Source organism: Phragmites australis, chromosome 14, assembly GCF_958298935.1.
Source record: "Phragmites australis chromosome 14, lpPhrAust1.1, whole genome shotgun sequence".
NCBI lineage: Eukaryota > Viridiplantae > Streptophyta > Magnoliopsida > Poales > Poaceae > Phragmites > Phragmites australis.
In genome coordinates, this window is record NC_084934.1 from 7,259,604 (window position 1) to 7,278,221 (window position 18,618).

The 18,618-nt window shown below is 41.6% G+C and overlaps 1 protein-coding gene across 1 annotated transcript; it reads left to right on the top strand.

Moving 5' to 3' along the window:
- Positions 1-881: 881 nt before the first annotated feature.
- LOC133890580 (coatomer subunit gamma-2-like) lies at positions 882-8,398 on the top strand. Its single transcript, XM_062331021.1, has 18 exons — positions 882-1,160; positions 1,370-1,467; positions 1,589-1,639; positions 2,050-2,163; positions 2,248-2,448; positions 2,545-2,646; positions 2,938-3,045; positions 3,115-3,345; positions 4,330-4,580; positions 4,677-4,848; positions 5,331-5,486; positions 5,583-5,633; positions 5,871-6,011; positions 6,090-6,290; positions 6,380-6,511; positions 6,593-6,766; positions 7,217-7,456; positions 7,924-8,398. The coding sequence occupies exons 1-18, from the start codon at positions 1,112-1,114 to the stop codon at positions 8,116-8,118; spliced, it is 2,667 nt and encodes an 888-aa protein (XP_062187005.1). The 5' UTR covers positions 882-1,111; the 3' UTR covers positions 8,119-8,398.
- Positions 8,399-18,618: the final 10,220 nt, after the last annotated feature.

An 18,618-nucleotide genomic window follows, 5' to 3' on the forward strand; every position in this document is an offset into this window, starting at 1 on the left:
CTGAAGGAGATTTCAGAATAAAAAAAGTAAAGTCAAAATCTTTTAGCTTAAAATAACAAATCAGAATGTGTAAGACACTCCATGGTATTCCTCCATAATGCAACCAAATCAGATCTCCTCCTCTCTTATCTGTGTTGTCATGTCCGAATAGAAGTGGATAGACAGAGCAATGAGACCAACCTATTGTAGGTGTTGCTGTCCTTTTCAGCCTCCTAGTGGCTGCCACCGCCGGTAGTAGTAGGAAGAACCAGGAAACGACGATAGAGGCGGAGAGGCGGCAAGAAGTAGAGAAGGAGGTAGAGGTAGAGATGCGAGGGAGGGTGGGATCATGACAAAGACGCTGGAGAGGTGTGGATAGGCGGAATCGTGATGAGGAAGGGACAAAACAAGATGGGTTGCCGCTAGCTCAGTCAAGGGTATACGAAGAAAACTTGGGTATCTATGTATCGATATTCGATTGCGACCGAAAGGGAGCTGTATCGGGCTTGTTAAGCCTAGAATTTGATTACGTGGGAATGGATTACAGCCCATGCTAAAATAAACACGGTCTAACACAAACGATTAACTTTGTAATTGGATTATGTTACAAATCCTTGAACTAAACACTATCTTAGAAGCTAGTGTTGACAACACTATCTTATTTTTAAAGTCACATATGATATTTTTCCCCATATTTTTCTGGTAATTACTTTTAGGCCTGTTTATTTATCTATTGCAAGATTTTCTCCATGGATATCATTTGAATTTTGAGCTCGCCGAAGAAGTCACCGGGAAAGAAGAACTGTGAATCTTGGTACGGATCTTATGGTAAAAAATTCGATTGAATTCTTTTTTTAACGATAGATAGATAGCGTGTCTCTTACTTTTAAAGGAATAATGACGTTGGTAGCCACAGTTGAATTGCATCCAAAGCAAAACATCCATCTTTCTCTCTTCCCTTGCCTGTCTTCCAGATTCAGATCCATGCCGCCCGCTTCTCCACTCCTGTAAGCCCGCCTGCTCTCTCACTTCCCCTTCACTCCTCCGAATCCAGCGAGGCCACCACTCGCGGGAACCCCGCGCGCCGCCGGCTCGGGCGCCCTTCCTCGCGCGCGTCACCCAACCCGCGGCCATGGCGCAGCCGCTCGTCGTGAAGAAGGACGACGACCTCGACGAGGAAGGTGCGTTCGTGTGCGCAGAACTTCTCTCCTCCCTCCGCGTCGCGTGCGTTTGCGCGTCGGCCTCTGTGCGCTCGTGCGCGTGCGTGTGTACCCAGATCTGCGCCCGCCGCGCCGCGCCGCGCCCTAGATCTTGCGCGATCAAGCCCAGATCACCGCGCCCGTGATCGTTGCGGATGGTTGATTGATCGCTTGCTTGGTTGCTGCTGCAGAGTACTACTCGCCGTTCCTCGGCATCGAGAAGGGCGCTGTCCTGCAGGAGGCACGCGTCTTCCACGACCCCCAGCTCGACGCACGACGATGCTGCCAGGTGCCTGCACAATCGCATTTCATTTACCTAACCCCGGATCTCGCGTTATGGTCTCTCCACGCCGCTTCCATTGTTGGGCGTTAATGTCGTGTGATTTCTGATGTTTTCTGTCTGTCTGTAGGTTATCACCAAGCTCCTGTACCTGCTCAACCAGGGCGACACCTTTACCAAGGTACAGTTGCATATACCTCATCACCCCTCGACCATGATTTGGCTGGGCCGGACGTAGATGTTAACATTGCACATGGTCATTTGTGAATGATCTGAAGCTGCATGTACTCTTAATATATCACAGTTTTAAGTTAAGTTTTGACAGCCGTAGTTTCAAAAAAGTTGGTACAAAATTAGGTTCAACACCTGCTTACCTGAAATAACATTAGGGGAAGAATGCATAAGCTTGATGTGCAGGGTACATACATGAAGCTGCGCATGTTTCAAACACTAAGTATAATGGGAATCTGATTGTACATAAAATCTCATGTGGGTGTGGTGCAATATCCTCAGTACTGTTCAGAAGTTTTGATTGTGCTCTAGCCCAGGACGTGCTCTTTGATATTTACATGAGTGTAAAAAAATTTCTAGGTGGAGGCCACTGAGGTCTTCTTCGCAACTACCAAGTTGTTTCAATCCAAGGATGCGGGGCTTAGGAGGATGGTGTACCTCATGATCAAGGAACTCTCGCCTTCGGCGGATGAGGTTGCTGAATGTTGGTTGCTGTGTTGTTTTCAACACATTCTGTGGAGTGTGGGAGTGACTTCATTTGAGATTTGTTGGGTGTAGGTTATCATAGTGACGAGCTCTTTGATGAAGGACATGAATAGCAAAACTGATATGTATCGTGCGAATGCCATAAGGGTTCTTTGCCGTATCATTGATTCAACTCTTCTCACCCAAATTGAGAGGTACTTGAAGCAAGCCATTGTTGATAAGAATCCTGTTGTTGCCAGTGCAGCCCTTGTTAGTGGCATCTACCTTCTTCAGGTGTGTGCTGCAGTTTTAGTTTTTGATCTTATTGGACTGCATCTTACTGGCAGCTTTGATCCCTAATATTTATCAACATGTTTTTATTGTGGTCAGACAAGCCCGGAAGTCGTGAAGAGATGGAGCAATGAGGTTCAGGAGGCTGTACAGTCAAGAGTTGCTCTTGTTCAGTTTCACGCCCTTGCTCTTCTTCACCAAGTGAGTTCAACGTTTGGCGCCCATGCTATGTTGAAATTGTGTTACCATTTGTCCTCAATTGAATCAAACTACCAGCAAAAATTTCATTTATTTGACTTACCACTTGAAAGCATGCTATACTAACTTACTAAATGTCTGCTGATTCTTTGTAATCAATGAAATTCAGCTCTATGTTTGTCTGCTGCCTGCCGGGTGGCAACAAGGAGCATTATGTTAGTTAAAGCACGTATTGTTTTTCAAAACCCCAAAAAGTTATATTCCCCTTATATTCCCATCTATCTGATATTTCAGATTAGACAAAATGACCGGTTGGCTGTCAGCAAGCTTGTCACTGGTTTGACCAGGGGTTCAGTTCGCTCACCTCTGGCGCAGTGCCTACTTGTTCGATACACTAGTCAGGTATGTTTTTTGATTCTGCAAGATTTATATAGACATATCATAGATATCTGAAACATGTGGCATCCACAGGTGATTAGAGAGTCTGGCGTGAACCAAGGCGGAGATCGTCCTTTCTTTGATTTCCTGGAGTCCTGTCTCCGGAACAAAGCAGAAATGGTCATACTTGAGGCTGCAAGAGCAATAACTGAACTAAATGGCGTCACAAGCCGCGAGCTTACACCTGCAATTACCGTGCTGCAGTTGTTCTTAAGTTCATCCAAACCTGTTCTCAGATTTGCTGCTGTTCGCACACTTAATAAGGTAGGTCTGTTTATGAAATGCTTATTTGATATATAAACTATTCTTGATATTATGCTCATCTCATCTGTGTAGGACTTCGATCATGTAGTAGTTACAAATGTAAAAGTGACATTCGAATGTCTGGTTTTGTTTTTCATTGCAGAACTACAATGACTAGCAATATTGCTCTCATCTGTTCTGTATTAATACTTATATCAGCTTGAGATGAAGTTTGCATATTTTTCCTGAATGGACAGCCTAAGCAGTTAAGCCCTAAAGTTTTAAACTTGACGGAATCCTGAAGAACTAGTGAGCAACATTTAATACATATTGATAATTTGGTTACCGTGACATTCAGTGTGTTTGCTTTAAATTCTTCCAGTAGGCATAGAATAAGATATAACTGCCATCTCCTTGATTGATGCTAACTCATTGCTTTTACAAGTTACAAATGCATCATGCTTCAACGACTATTTCATTGAATTCAATGTTCTACCTTGGTTTATGAATACATTGAGATCCATAATAGTTGATCCTTGATTAGGACAAAGGCATGCCATTTTCTTGTTTGACTGAATTGATGTCTTTTGCTTGGTGCAAGATCAAGACATGTCAGGATGACATCATAATTTTGACAAGTTTTGAAGCTGCTATCTTTTTCCAGTGCCATATTGATTGCCTTGTAGAAAGAAGCAGCCAATAAGAGTGTGACATTCAGAGTCCAGATATCTTTGCCCTTTCCATATTTTGTTTGTTTGGTGACCAATAACTTTTCATTATTTTGTCTGTAACTGAAACAAAATTTCCTGTGAGATTGGTCTCGTCGTGGAAAATTCATGTCCCCTTGTGGAAAGCTGGAGTCATTTGGAATACTGTTTTTATGTTCCCCATTTGGCTGCTGGCATTAACAGTTTCTTTATTGATAGTACGGAACTGAGTGCTTGTAGTATTCTTAGCGGGATTCCCTTATTTTGGCTGAGGTTTCATTTGATAATTATTGTACAGGTTGCATCAACTCATCCTTTGGCTGTCACGAATTGTAACATAGACATGGAGAACTTAATCTCTGATCAGAACAGGAGCATTGCAACCCTTGCAATTACAACACTGCTGAAGACAGGCAACGAGTCAAGTGTTGATCGTTTAATGAAACAGATGACCAACTTTATGTCAGACATAGCTGATGAATTCAAGATTGTTGTGGTAGAAGCAATAAGATCCTTGTGCTTGAAGTTCCCCCTGAAATATCGCTCACTGTATGTAGAGTAGGATATGTTCTTATACAAATATTCTTGTTAAATATCCTGAACTAGCTTTCCATCAGAGCTTTAACTCCCATTTATGTTGTACAGGATGAACTTTTTGAGTAACATCCTACGGGAAGAGGGTGGATTCGAATACAAGAAAGCTATTGTTGATTCAATTATCATTCTCATTAGAGACATTCCTGATGCAAAGGAAAGTGGTTTATTTCACTTATGTGAATTCATAGAAGACTGTGAGTTCACCTATTTGTCCACTCAGGTAATCACCAATTCATCATTCTGTATGTAAGTATTTTGGAAATCAATAGCTGTACGATATTGAATTAATTTCCTTGTTGTCAAATTATGTTCCTTTTGCTGTTTAGAGATGGTTAATTTATGCTTGTGAAGAAACAGAGATTAATCTTTGTCGTCTAATTATGTACCTTTTGCTGTCTAGAGATGGTTATATTTTACTTGTGAAGAAACATAGATAATAGGCTAATCAAATTGAAAACTGTAACTGCTGAATACATTCTAGATTTTCCTACATTAACTCTGATACTGATCATTGTGCACCAGAATTTTTTTATTTCATGAACTACTTCAGTAGGTCAGCTGTGTAAAATTTCTATATATTTTTATTGTTGTAGTTGTGGGTAACCGTTTCCCCTTTAAGCGGGGTGTACCTCGCATACCCTGAATTACATGGTAAATTGCTAAATTATAATTAAATTGCTTTTCTTTCAAATTTTGCAACAGATACTTCATTTTTTGGGAAATGAAGGCCCCAAAACATCAGATCCCAGTAAATACATACGTTACATATACAATAGGGTGATACTTGAAAATGCTACAGTTCGAGCTGGTGCAGTAAGCACATTGGCAAAGTTCGGCGCGTTGATTGACTCACTCAAGGTACTTTCACAGACTTTATATTTTAATATTTCCTTGCTCTGCAATGTGTTTGCGATCTGTTAAAGTTTCTGTCACACTCACAATCTTTTTATGCAGCCACGCATATTTATCCTTCTGAGGCGTTGCCTGTTTGATGGCGATGATGAGGTTGGTGGAAATTTTCACCCATGAAGATACTTGTATCATATGCCCTGTTTTTTTTTATAACTCAATAACCCGTTCCGCTGTGCGCCTTGCTCACTTACTGCTTTCTTCTTCCTTGTGCACAGGCAAACAATGAAAATGTTAATTGTGATTCGTGAAACAAACTGTTACATTTAGATAAATGACCTTGTTAGATTCTTCTTTCCTGACATTTGATATGATATTTTTTTTCCTTTTTAGGTGCGTGACAGAGCGACCTTTTATCTCAAATTGTTAGGTGGGGAAGCTGCAGTTGGTGAGGCTGAGAAGGATGTAAATGAATTTCTATTTGGTTCACTTGATGTTCCACTAGTAAACCTGGAGATCAGCCTGCGGAGTTATGTATGTTTCCGGCATCGTAGTATCACTATGATTTACACTATTATGTTGGCGCCTTATATTCTCATAACATGTGGACAGGAACCTTCAGACATACCTTTTGATATTTCATCTGTTCCGAAGGAGATGAAATCACAACCCCTTGCTGAAAAAAAGGCTACAGGCAAGAAACCAACAGGCCCAGTGTCTGCTGTCAGTGGCCCTGTTCCTACTGTTGATGCATCATATGAGAAGCTTCTTTCATCCATTCCTGAATTTGCTGGTTTAGGAAAGCTGTTTAAGGTTGGCCTAAATTTCTTTCCTTTTTATGGAAGACAAGTATATGTGCTGAAGCACGCTTCATGGTTATAACTTTTCGCCCTCTATTCCAGTCATCAGCTCCTGTAGAATTGACTGAAGCTGAGACTGAATATTCAGTCAATGTTGTGAAGCATATTTATGATGAACATGTTGTGCTCCAATACAACTGTACCAATACAATTCCTGAACAGTTGCTTGAAGAGGCAAGTAACTTCTTTCGTATGTAGGTTTATGTGCATATCATGTTTTTTATCCTTCAGTGCCTTAACCATTTTGTTTCACAGGTGGTGGTTTTTGTTGATGCTTCTGAGGCTGATGAATTTTCAGAACTTGTGTCGAAGCCTTTAAGATCTTTACCTTATGATTCACCTGGACAGACCTTTGTGGCTTTTGAAAAGCCAGAAGGTGTCCCTGCCACCGGCAAGTTCTCGAATATACTGAAATTCATTGTTAAGGAGGTATGTGTTTGCAGTACTGCTCTTTCTGTAGTCGCACATTGTCTTTTATATCCTTTCCTGGCATTTCGATTGAGGATCACCGTCCCTGATAAAATGGAAGACATTCTTCACAGCTTGTCTACTTCAGAAATCAGTGCTTCATAATTTAGCTGGTGATGCATTTGTTAAGATCACATTCAAATCTGGTTCTTTTTCTGAAATTGCCTGAACCAGGGTCTTTCAAACCTGGCTACTGGCAGATCTAACCTTGTTCCCCAGCGAAATAGTAGTTAGCTATGCCACTGACCATCTTTATATTCACTTTATTAGCCATATATGCTCTTTGATCAAACAAAGATCCTGGTGTTTTGTCTTGAACTTGGGGTTAATCTGTACCGAAGTAGCAAATAACGTTATGAACTCGGAATGCTTCAGTTTTGTTCTTTTCATTGAATTTGTTATATGTTTCAGGTTGATCCATCCACAGGTGAAGCTGAGGATGATGGTGTTGAGGACGAGTACCAGCTAGAAGATCTTGAACTTGTTTCTGCTGATTATATGTTGAAGGTGGGAGTTTCCAACTTCCGAAATGCTTGGGAAAGCATGGATCCAGAAGCCGAGCGGGTTGATGAGTACGGGCTTGGAGCCAGGGAGAGCTTGGCCGAGGCTGTTAGTGCTGTTATAAGCATCCTCGGCATGCAGCCTTGCGAGGTTAGTTTTTTTTTTGTTTTCATTTTTTTTTTCTACAGAATGAATATGTTGATATATAATTATTTTACCTGAATAGTTTGATATTGGTCTCTACCTTATTAGCAGTGCAAAGAAAATGCAAGACTTAGCATTTCTTGCAGGGTTTTAAAATCTGTTTTCCTTTTTCAAAATTTCCTTGATCTGTGCCGGCAGCCAGTAACTGGGTGGTTACCGGCCGGTTCCCAGTATGATCTCAGACATCCAACAACTTTTTAAGTTGTAACTTGCAACAAATTCTGATAGTTTCTAGAGTTAAAAGCATCCAAAGCTCATATTGACTAACACTTGCTGGGGAGGTACCACCGGTCGACCAAGATTTCGTACTGGGATTCATGGAACCTTGTCCACTTAACATTTTTGTGCCAAATGCAGGATTTAGCATTGCTTCTCAGCCACCTTGATTTCATTTTTGCCTTCCTTTTTATTAGGGAACTGATGTGGTTCCAAGCAATTCAAGGTCGCACACATGTCTGCTCTCTGGCATCTTCATTGGCAATGTCAAAGTCTTAGTGAGAATGTCATTTGGAATTACGGCATCAAAGGAGGTGGCCATGAAGCTAGCGGTTAGATCTGATGACCCGGAGATCAGTGACAAGATCCACGAAATTGTTGCAAATGGCTAAAACACGAGCAATAGAACTTCTTTTGACTTCTTCTTCTTTTTTTTTTTTTTCTTTTTTTCTTTTTTTTTTTTTTGGCTTTCATACTACTGAAAGCTCGAGGGAATTTAATTAATTATAGTATATGTAAGCTTTGGTTACCCGTTGGATCCAACTTTTGTCACACTTCCATTCTTAGTTCGACACAGCAGATGATTTTTTTGATTTATTTGGATCTGTACAATTTCTTTATATATCATGGACTCAAATAGTGTAATAATATTGAAGCAAAGTTATGTCTGTAGAGCTGAGTGCATTGCCCTTTTGTGATTTCATGTGATGCAACAAAATCGAGCGATGGCGCTTTTATACTGCATAGTTCTTCCATTCTAGAGAATCGAGGAATCAAATCGCATTGTTGCAGATTATATGGTAGACATATAGCTTGCAAACCTGTGCTTCTCTTCCCATGACATCACGAGGTGATTAGATGGTCATGGAGCCTGAACTGCTCGTTGGCGACCGATCGCAGCAGGGTCAGAGACACTATTATCTGGCATCATAAATCTGGACAGACAGATCACAGAAGATTCAGCTAGCTCCAAGGTCCAGCCATGGCAGAAGCAAAGCAAGAATCTTCTTCCTGAGTGCACCAGCCACAAAGAAATGATTTTGATGCGTCAGGTACTTTGATACGCCTTATGCAAAGGATGCACCTTCGGTCTTGAGTGCACCAATTTCAGGATCAATCTATCCGTTTACCCGGCTGTCTTCTCAGAATCTTGTGCGTTCACCATTCCCTACGTTCAAAAAGAGTTCCCTAGTTATTTCTTCTCAGAATCCGGTGGCCGGAACTTCGCTGGAGTGGCGCAAAAATGTGCCTCCGGCCATGGATTTCAACGGGGAGAGGCGCAAAATGAAGAGTACGTGGGGATCATTACTGAGGGCTTCACGATGGCAGAGAGGGGCGGTGGGTGGCTGGCGATTATGAGAGACGGCTGATGGGGCTTGAGCTCAGTGCGGCGGCGCTCCCGGGGCCGAGCGACGCTGAGAAGCCGCCAGGAGCTTCTCCAGTGACCCTGCGAAGTTGGAGAACGGTAGAAAAGGGGTTAGAAGGGCTCGGCCACGGAGAAAAGAGCGGTGGCGGAGTTAGCTCTCACCGGAGTTGAAGAAGAAGACGGTGCAAACGGCGAATCTGAGAGGGAAACGGGGTGAGAGAGGGTGGAAAAGGTGTGGAACGTCACCAAGAAGAAGAAGGGCGGCTTATATGCGCGAGAGGGAAAATGAATCGGCCGAGGATAGGAGAAAAGAGCCTGCGGCCTTAATGGCGTTAAATGCAAAGGTTTCTGCATTTGAGAGGGATAAAGGAGGGGGAAACGGCTAGCGATATTTGATGGAGGGGCAAGGATCGCGGCCACGACCTTTAATTGAAGGGAAACAGCATGGGGAGGCGAGGATTTGAAAGGTCAGCAAGATTTTTTTAGGGGTAGAATCCACGACGGGAGGAAGAAGGTGAGCCGGGCGGGCGGCTCGGTGGCTCGGCTCGGGCGGCGTGGCTCCAGCCTGGCCAGCGAGGCAAAGAGAGCGGTGGGAGGGGCCGGCTTGGGCGCGGGGGCAGGCTAGCTCGGACATGGGGTAGGCCGGCCCGAGGCCTAGCCGGAGAGGGGCGGCCCACGCCGTGAGGAGAAAAGGAGAGAGGGGGAAGGGAAGAGTTGGGCTGGGTAAGGGAAATGGCCTGGAACCCTTTTTATAATTTAGAAAATCTTTTCTTTTATAAATTTGAATAATTTTCAAAAGAGGTTTGAAACGAGTGCCTTCTAGCGAACTTTTGCAAACATTGTTCATGCATAAAACCCTATCGCAACTACTGTAGCATGAATGCAACAAACTTAACTATAACCACTAGCAAATTTAAATTTAGTAATTAATCTCTTCTATATAAACAAAATTTGCAACTCCTATTTTAATTCTAGTAAAATTTTAAACTATTAAAAAATTTGAAGATTTAGGGTGTTACAATTCATCATATCTGTACTCAACCCAAATCTTATATTCCTCACATCTTCTGCAAAGAGCTCCTTGTATTTCTTATCAATGTTTCTCCACTGCGTAGAATCAGTGAGGTGTCTTAGCATTCCATCATCCTTGCGCTTCTCGGCGTGCCATCACATCAGTTCAGCATGCCTTTTGTTCATAAATAAACACTCCAAACGGGGACTACAGGAAAATACCACATCACCTTGACGGGAGGCCTTTTCTTCTTTCCTTCACTATCGATATCATCATCGTCGCGCTAGTACCATGCTGCACCACATACGAGACACGTTTCCAAGTCTGCATGCTCTCTGTGATACAACATGCCATCGTTTGAACATGTATGTATTTTCTGCACTTCTGACCCCAATGGGCACACAACCTACTTGACTTGATATATATTTTCTGACAGCACATTTTCCTTTAGAAGCAATTTCTTCAATGAAAGCACGGTACGTAAATTTGTGTGCTCCTTCTTACAGCCCAGGAACAACGATGTTTTAGAGTCTTCTACTATACGCTGGAACGTTTAAAACTCTCTTTTATTGGTGAAGTTCCCATCCCCATCGTGCTACATCTGCTCTAGATCATCGGCGTCAACATCTCCTCTAGATCATCATCGACCAACATATCTCCCGCAAGCAGCATATTGGTGTAATTCGGTCGGCATATCGGTGCACAAGTCTTTGTCTTCTCTGCCAATGTATTGTCCTTTCTGTACGATCTCAGCTTCACCGTGCTCGGTCCAACGGGTATAACTAGGCATAAAGCTCATTGACATCAAGTGGGAATGTATCTACTGGCTGGTGGAAAACTGCTTCTTGTTCTCGAAATTGACGTATGGATATCACATATATTGAGATTGTGTATTTGACTTATGCACCGCGGCTGCTACCAAGAAACAATCCACACCATTCTTGTACTTTGCGCTCACACAGCTCGCATCGTACATCCATCTTCTATCCATCTACAATTATATCATTATTGTAAATTCAAATTCATAACATGTAGAAGATTTTGCAATCACCAATAAATAAATTACCTTGCTATCTTCTACCCGCAATTGGCCTGGGTTAGAGGAGCCGCCTTTTCTATGCTTTCGCGTATGCTTCCTATGAGTGTTTATTGGTGCCAGCCATCCCTAGAAATTTTCATTATTATTCAACCCTTATGTAAGACTAATTAATTAAAAATGAAAATAAATACGCTCATACATAAAGTTTCTATATTGGAGCTTGCTAATTAAATAAAATATAAAAAATATAATTGTATCTTGCTACATACCTAAATATCATGGTGAAATATTCATTAAAAATCAAAATAAATACGCTCATACCTAAAGTTTCAATATCGCAGCATGCTAATTAATTAAAATATAAAAAATATAATTGGAGCTTGCTACAAACCTAAATATCATGGCCAATTTTTCTAATTCATTAAAAATCAACCATAAATATGCTCATACCTAAAGTTCCTATATTGGAGCTTGCTAATTAATTAAAATATAAAAAATATAATTGGAGTTTGCTATATACCTTAATATCATGGCTAAATTTTCTAATTCATTAAAAAACAAAAAATAAATATTCTCATACATATATCTAATGTAAATCAATAATAAAGACACTTTTCATCATAAGCTACTAATTGAAGCTTCCATATCATAAATGAGGTATAATTTCATCTACATTGTCTCAAAACATCATGGCCATATGTTCATCTCCATCATTTGAAAATCTAGAGTAATTTAGCAAATAAAATTCAACTAGAAATGGATGGGAGATGAAGTTACATATCTTGGAACACCTAGGACATGAGGATTCCTCAAAATTTTGAAGCCACCAAGAACTTGGTGACAAAAATGATCACCATCGAGCAAGAAAAGAGCTCCTATCTGTTATGCTCGAGCTTGGGGAAGTAGAGGAAGACTTTTATATAGCTGAGACATCACTGCCGGCTTATATAACTAGCCGGTAGTGATGCCATATTATCACTGCCGGACAGTGGCTTAAGCCGGTAATGATGAGGGAGTTGGGCATCACTACCGGCTCAAGCCATCGGCCAGCAGTGATGACCCTTATCACTATTGATTTATAAGCCACGATGACTGATTCTTCCCGCATGGCTTATGAACTGATAGTGATGCCCCATCACTGCCGGCCTATTTGGAGCCAGAAGTGATGGGCCAGCATAAAAGGCTAGTTGTGTAGTAGTAAGAGGGACACTAGGTTCAACAAATGTGGGATAAAAAGGTTTCTAGCTATGTGTAATGTACCGAATTCTTGTGTACCAAATGATTGAACTAAGTGTAATGGTGATATATTGTTCTACCTTGATATTTCAGTTTATTTTCTACTAAGATTATGCAATTATTGCAATGTTGCACTCTAATATTTGCTATGTTTGGCATTCGTACTTGATTTGTTGATACCATGCAACTGTTGCAATGATTTTCTCTATTATTACAACTATTCTAATGTTTGCCATTCATACTTGACTTACTGAAAACATGAAACTATTGCAATGATGTACTCTAATATTGCATCTATTCAAATGTTTGTTATTTATACTTGACTTGTTGAGACCATGATTCCATTGCAATGATGATCCCCTCTTGCTCAGTTGGAGATGGAGGTTTCGGTCATTGTCATTTGATTTATACATCTTTTGTGGTTGTTACTCTTACAACTACATACTTTGTCTGAACCATATATGATAAGACTACTTTGACGAATATAATCACAAAATTGAAATAATCTGCATTGCTCAAGTTTACTCACGCATACCCTAGTGCCCAATGGTCCTATACAGCCGTTCATCCCATTCCCCATTGGTCCAGACAACAGGATCCGCGATGGCATTGTCATTGCCCTGTAGAGAATAATCCAAGAACTTGAAGTTGCATTGATATTCATCTTCCTATAACGAACAACATGAAACAAATGATCAAACTAGTAATAGCACAAAATAATCAACTAACACCAAGAATGTACAGGCATTACCTCAAGAGGGCATCCCAAGAAACGGTGATTGGTATGAGTCTCTTCCCAATACACCTTCCTCCATGGGTGCATCCTTTGGTCGCACTGCAACCCTGTGGATCAGTCTACTCCACCCCAATTGTTGTGAGAACCTCGCTAACGAAATCTAGCTACACAAGCACCAACCTGAAGTACCAATGCATCAATTTGGATTCCATTTATACAACCCTAAGCCATGGAACATTTGATTCAACTAATCTTGAGCGATGTACAAATCCATTCAACCAACCCTATGTGATGAACTGATCAATTCATCAAACCATAGGCCATGAATCGATCGATTCGTCCAACCCTAGCCCAAAAATCCATCGATTCATCCATCGCTAAGACAATCAATGATCAATTCACCCACAAATACTAAGTGATGAATCGACCCTAATCTAGGGTCCGGAATGGACTCACCACAATCAATGGTAAACTCTCAGAGCTGCCCTCCATTGTGCTAGCACATCTTCCATAGCGACCGCTTGCCTCTTCCGAGATCTTCGTCCATGGTGCTCGCTCATCTCCTCTGAGATCACGGGTCTTCCATGATAGCCTCTAGCCTTTTCAGAGCTCATAGATCTTCCTCGATCAGTGTCCCTCCCCTTCGTGCTTCACTTTCCTGGCATCGCGATGTCGACCGTCTCGCTCCTCAGTGGCGGTAGTGAAGGGCAGAGTGGAGAATGAGAGGGGGGGGGGGGACGAGATGGATGAGGGATAGGGTTATGCGAGCCAAGGTAAAGGGCGATGGAGAATGAGCATCATTAAAACTGTGGATCGGTGATCTGACCAAGCCTAGCACAAGCAACAGAACACAACCACTTGCACAACCCAATGCAGACCCAACCTCAAATGTAGCCAACCAAACATAGTCCAGAGTAATGCAGTTAGGCTTATGCACGCAAACCAAATAGGACCTAGTTGCATTGCACTGACCAGGCTTGGGCTGGCCTAGGTTACCTCTTGGCAAGGCCAACTCTAGCTCAGGCAACCATCAGACCCTATATTAATATTAACAAAGACGTTAATATATGAGTACTTTTAGCGGTAAATTTTATAGCATGGTTTTTGAATGACCAACCTAGATTTACTATTGGAAGCTAGGGCATGTTTGGTCTATAACTAACTTCATCACACATTCTTACCAAACTTCTTTTGGTGAGAAAATTGACCACCTAATGGAGAAGTCACTTCTTTTTACTAGTGGCACCTCCCCCATGACAACTTAGAAAATTTTGGCAAAAAACTATACTCTATAACAAGGTGCCACTTGGCTACTTGAATTGTGGAAACAACCAAGCATTGATAAACAAAATCATGGTTCATCAAAATTATGCGTAACAACTCTTAACAAATCATTTAGAAAATAAATGTTAGGGAACAATAATATTTATGGTAAATTTGTCTTTAGGAAACTAAAAGAGTGCGACTTTATCTACATGACACTGTTATGTTCAATTTTGGCTATATGACACTATGAGTTTGTGGTTTAATCTATATGACACTAGTGAAGAAGGTCGGGCTGCTCAAAAAGGTGTTCAAAAACCTCGTAGTGTCGTTCGCATACCTAGTCATGGAGGCCTACGCTGGCGGTAGAGAGGGCATGGGCTTCTCAAGCAAGCCTGACTGGATCATACAATACTGGTTTGGCCAATCGCCAAAGAATAGGAGGTGAGGAGTGCTTATCATAGAGCTGGGACTTGGGCTATGCTTTTTTGGGTTGGTCCAAGCACAACACAGCACGACCTAGCCCAAGCATGGCATGACACAAGCACAGATGGGCCAGGCTAGCACAACATGATTCATGGGCTATGTCGAGTCTTGATATGAGACACGATGGGTGGAACGATCTGGCACAAAATATGGGTCGTGCCTAGGTTGGCCCGACACAAAAATTGCCCAAGGCATGGTGGCCCAGCGAGGCCCAGCCCTTGTGTGTAGACTACAGACCATTGAGAGGTCTAGGTTAGCTTATGTGCTGGCACGTGGCAGTGTAGTTGGGAGATAGAAAGTGCGAGGGTGACTTGATGGGGACCGAAACCAATCTCTGGCTCGCTCTCTATCTGCTACTATGCTGACGCATCCAACTCCAATTCGGCCTCATACACCATCGGGCCCACATAAGCCAATTAAAGTAAAGGCAAGACATTCATGCATGACTCTTGTATGCACATGCAAAAGGCAAGCCATTAATGCATGCATGGCTCTTGTACGCACATGATGTCTCTGCCACATGCCCACATATGCAGAAGAGCACGTTCCAAGGCATGTAGGTCACTAGCTATTAGACAGTTCCACAACACAACCGTTTGCACAATGTAGCGCATCCGCACATGAGAGACAAGACACATGATCAACCAGTCGTGTGGGCCAGTGCCATTGGCATGGGACGGCAATGGACATTCAATAGCTTGCATAAACTTTTGTAGCCGTTGAATGGGAATCAAGTTAGTAGCCAGCTACTGATCATGCCATCTCTATCTCAGTCTCTCGGATGCTTCATCCTTTCAGGAGTGAAAAGGAGTGCATGTCTCTCGTAAGTCATATCTCTCTGTGCATTTTTGACTAATGCATGTCCACCTAGCTCAGCTGCTACATGCCTACACGGCTACACCAGTGCACTACACACACACTCGTGACTCGACTATATTGTATTTCTATCAACTTTAGCTTTATTCTATGACTCATTGAGTGACACAAAGTGAAAAAAGCAACGGGCAAGAGCAAGGTGTAAATGATTACTTCTCTGCTTCCATTTAATCCTCCAATTTGATCTATATTTTTCTACCACACCAAGTCACAAAACACAGCAAACAACCATTTTGCCTCATTCAAAATCATGTGTTGTTCGGAGCAAGCATGCCAGAACTACCCAACACTCCATTAGCCCCCCTCTAGTTCTTGACCCTCGCCAGTTGTCCCCAAGCATGGGAGATTATGGCATGAACCACCGTCACATGGACGGTCTCAAGGGGTACGAGGATAGCCATGCCAACACAAATCCGATGGAGTCTAAGGATGCGAATCATGCCTCTGTTGGTAACACGTCTACCTCGACCGGACAACGGTCAGAAGCGTGGAAGCACATAAAGTTGTTTGAGGAAATACGGGGTGGTGAGAAGGTATGTCTCACAATTTGCAATTATTGTAATGCTAAGTTATCTGCATCTACAACAATAGGTACTGGACATTTGAATCAACATTGGAAATGGTGTAGAGAGAAGGTTGCTTCAGCTGCACGGATAGCCAGACAACCTATACAAATACAACTTACCTTCACGCCTGACGGTTTGGTAAGCATATGGAAATTTGATCCTTCAGTAGCTTATCAAGAAATTGCTAAATATATAGTTTCTAAGGATCTACCAGAATGGGTGAAAGACTTAGTTTTGAGAGAATGATCCAACATGGTTTTGTCCACAATATCAACGTGTCTCTAGAAAAACTACTAAGAATTACATTTTAAAATTGTTTCATAGTCAATTAGACGCTTTGAAGCAAAACTTCCATAATGTGACCTACTCATTTGCTTTAACATCTGTTATTTGGACTTCATCACACCAAAGAACATCATATCATAGCGTTGTCACACATTATGTAGACAACAACTATAACCTAAATAAAAGAGTAATAGGGTTTAGACTCATCGATGAGTCACATATTGGAGAAGCCATTGCCACACGTGTGCTAGAGGTTGTTAGGGAATTTAAAATAGAAAAGAGGATTATTTCTATAACTTTGGACAATTCATCAGCCAATTCAAAAGCAATAGAGGACCTAGAACCTCACATACAGAGCTACATTGGTGGGTATGTTCTCCACCAAAGATGTATGTGTCATATCATCAACATCATAATGCAGGCATGTATGACAATGGTAAGTAGATATTTGAAAAATATTTGTGGTGCCATTCATCTCATCTCTAGTTCACCAACAATGCTTAGTAGTTTCAAGGACTATTGTAAGGCTCAAGGTAAGAAGCCAAGGAAATTCAGACTTGGCATGAAAGTGCGTTGCAATTCAACATATACTATGTTGAAGTAAGTGAAAGGTTATGAGAGAATTATTACTGTTTTTGTAAAAGCTCATAATACTGGTTTACTACTTACAGAAACTGATTGGTACATTGTTACATGTTTACGATTTTTTCTAAAACCCTTTTACGAGGCAACAATATAGCTGTCATGTGTTTATTATCCTACATATTGTTTAGTAATAGAGTGGCTATTAAGAATTGCATCCATATTTAATGAAAACAAGGATGACAATATTTTAGCTCTCATTGTTGAACAAATGAAAGATAAATATCTAAAATATTTCTCTGCTATCCCATATCTCTATTCTTTTGCTATTATATTTGACCCACCCAAAAAAGTTGGGTGGTTTGGAGCTTGCTTTGCAGAAAATAGGTGAGTTGTTCAACCTTGATTTCTTGGATGCCTACAATCATGTGAAAGAAGAAGGATTTCAGGTTTTTCAGTTATACCAGGGCAAATTTGGATGTAGCCCCCCCCCACCCCCCCAGTTTTGAAGTCTACGCAACAACACAAAGCAAGGAAGTCGAGTGCGGCCAATTTATGGAACAAGATCAAAGGCAAGGGATCTGCATCATCATCTCAGCAGATAACTAGGTCATCTTGGAATCCTATAGCAGAGCTTAACCACTACCTTGAGCAAGATATTTACACCCATGATCCAATGCTTGCAGACAACAACACTATTAACCTTCTTGCATGGTGGAAAGATAAAGAGCGATTCTTTTCCGTGTTGTCACACTTCGCACGGGACATTCTCCTAGTTCCATTGTCGACCGCCTCATCGGAAGCGATGTTCAGCATGGTGTGGAGAATTAGTGAAGAGAGGAGATCATCGCTCACTCCTGAAATGGTAGCATCAATCACCTGCCTCAAAGACTAGGAGAAGGCGAATGCTAGCACACAACATCAATTTGAGGATCTGGAGATCAGGGGGGTATTAACGGATCTCGAGAACCTTGATTTGATGATAATGAGTAAAACATGTATGTAACGGTGTATTATATTCTTTTTCTTACCGGGGAACCCCATACTAGGGAGTAAGGTTTTTAACTATGCAATCACATTATAACACATTATATGGTAATAAAACTTCTCTTTTTTTCCTCTAAAAATATTTGATACTTCTATTTTATGTATTATATTCTTTTCTACTCTTTTATTGTGCTCACGGGCTGATGCAGTGATATGTACAGCTTCATGTATACCGTGTAATTTGGTTTTGTGAGTAGTGCCAAACGCATTGCCCCCAAGGCTCTAAAGAATCCAAGAAAAAGATTGAGCAGTTCTACCTCTGTAGCTCCATGCCCCCACCTACTCCTTGCAAGTTGCAACTTTCAAGTTGCAATCAAGTCCCAACTAAAAAATCCCAATCAAGTCCACCTACGCCTCCACGTGACGTGTATAGCTGATTAGCTTCATGTTCGAGTTTC

Excerpts from the sequence above, each read along its gene's own strand:
- LOC133890580 (XM_062331021.1), top strand. The coding sequence starts at position 1,112 with ATGGCGCAGCCGCTCGTCGTGAAGAAGGACGACGACCTCGACGAGGAA. Across the intron at positions 4,581-4,676 it reads CCCCTGAAATATCGCTCACT|GATGAACTTTTTGAGTAACA; the intron begins GTATGTAGAGTA and ends TATGTTGTACAG. Across the intron at positions 6,512-6,592 it reads CTGAACAGTTGCTTGAAGAG|GTGGTGGTTTTTGTTGATGC; the intron begins GCAAGTAACTTC and ends TTTGTTTCACAG.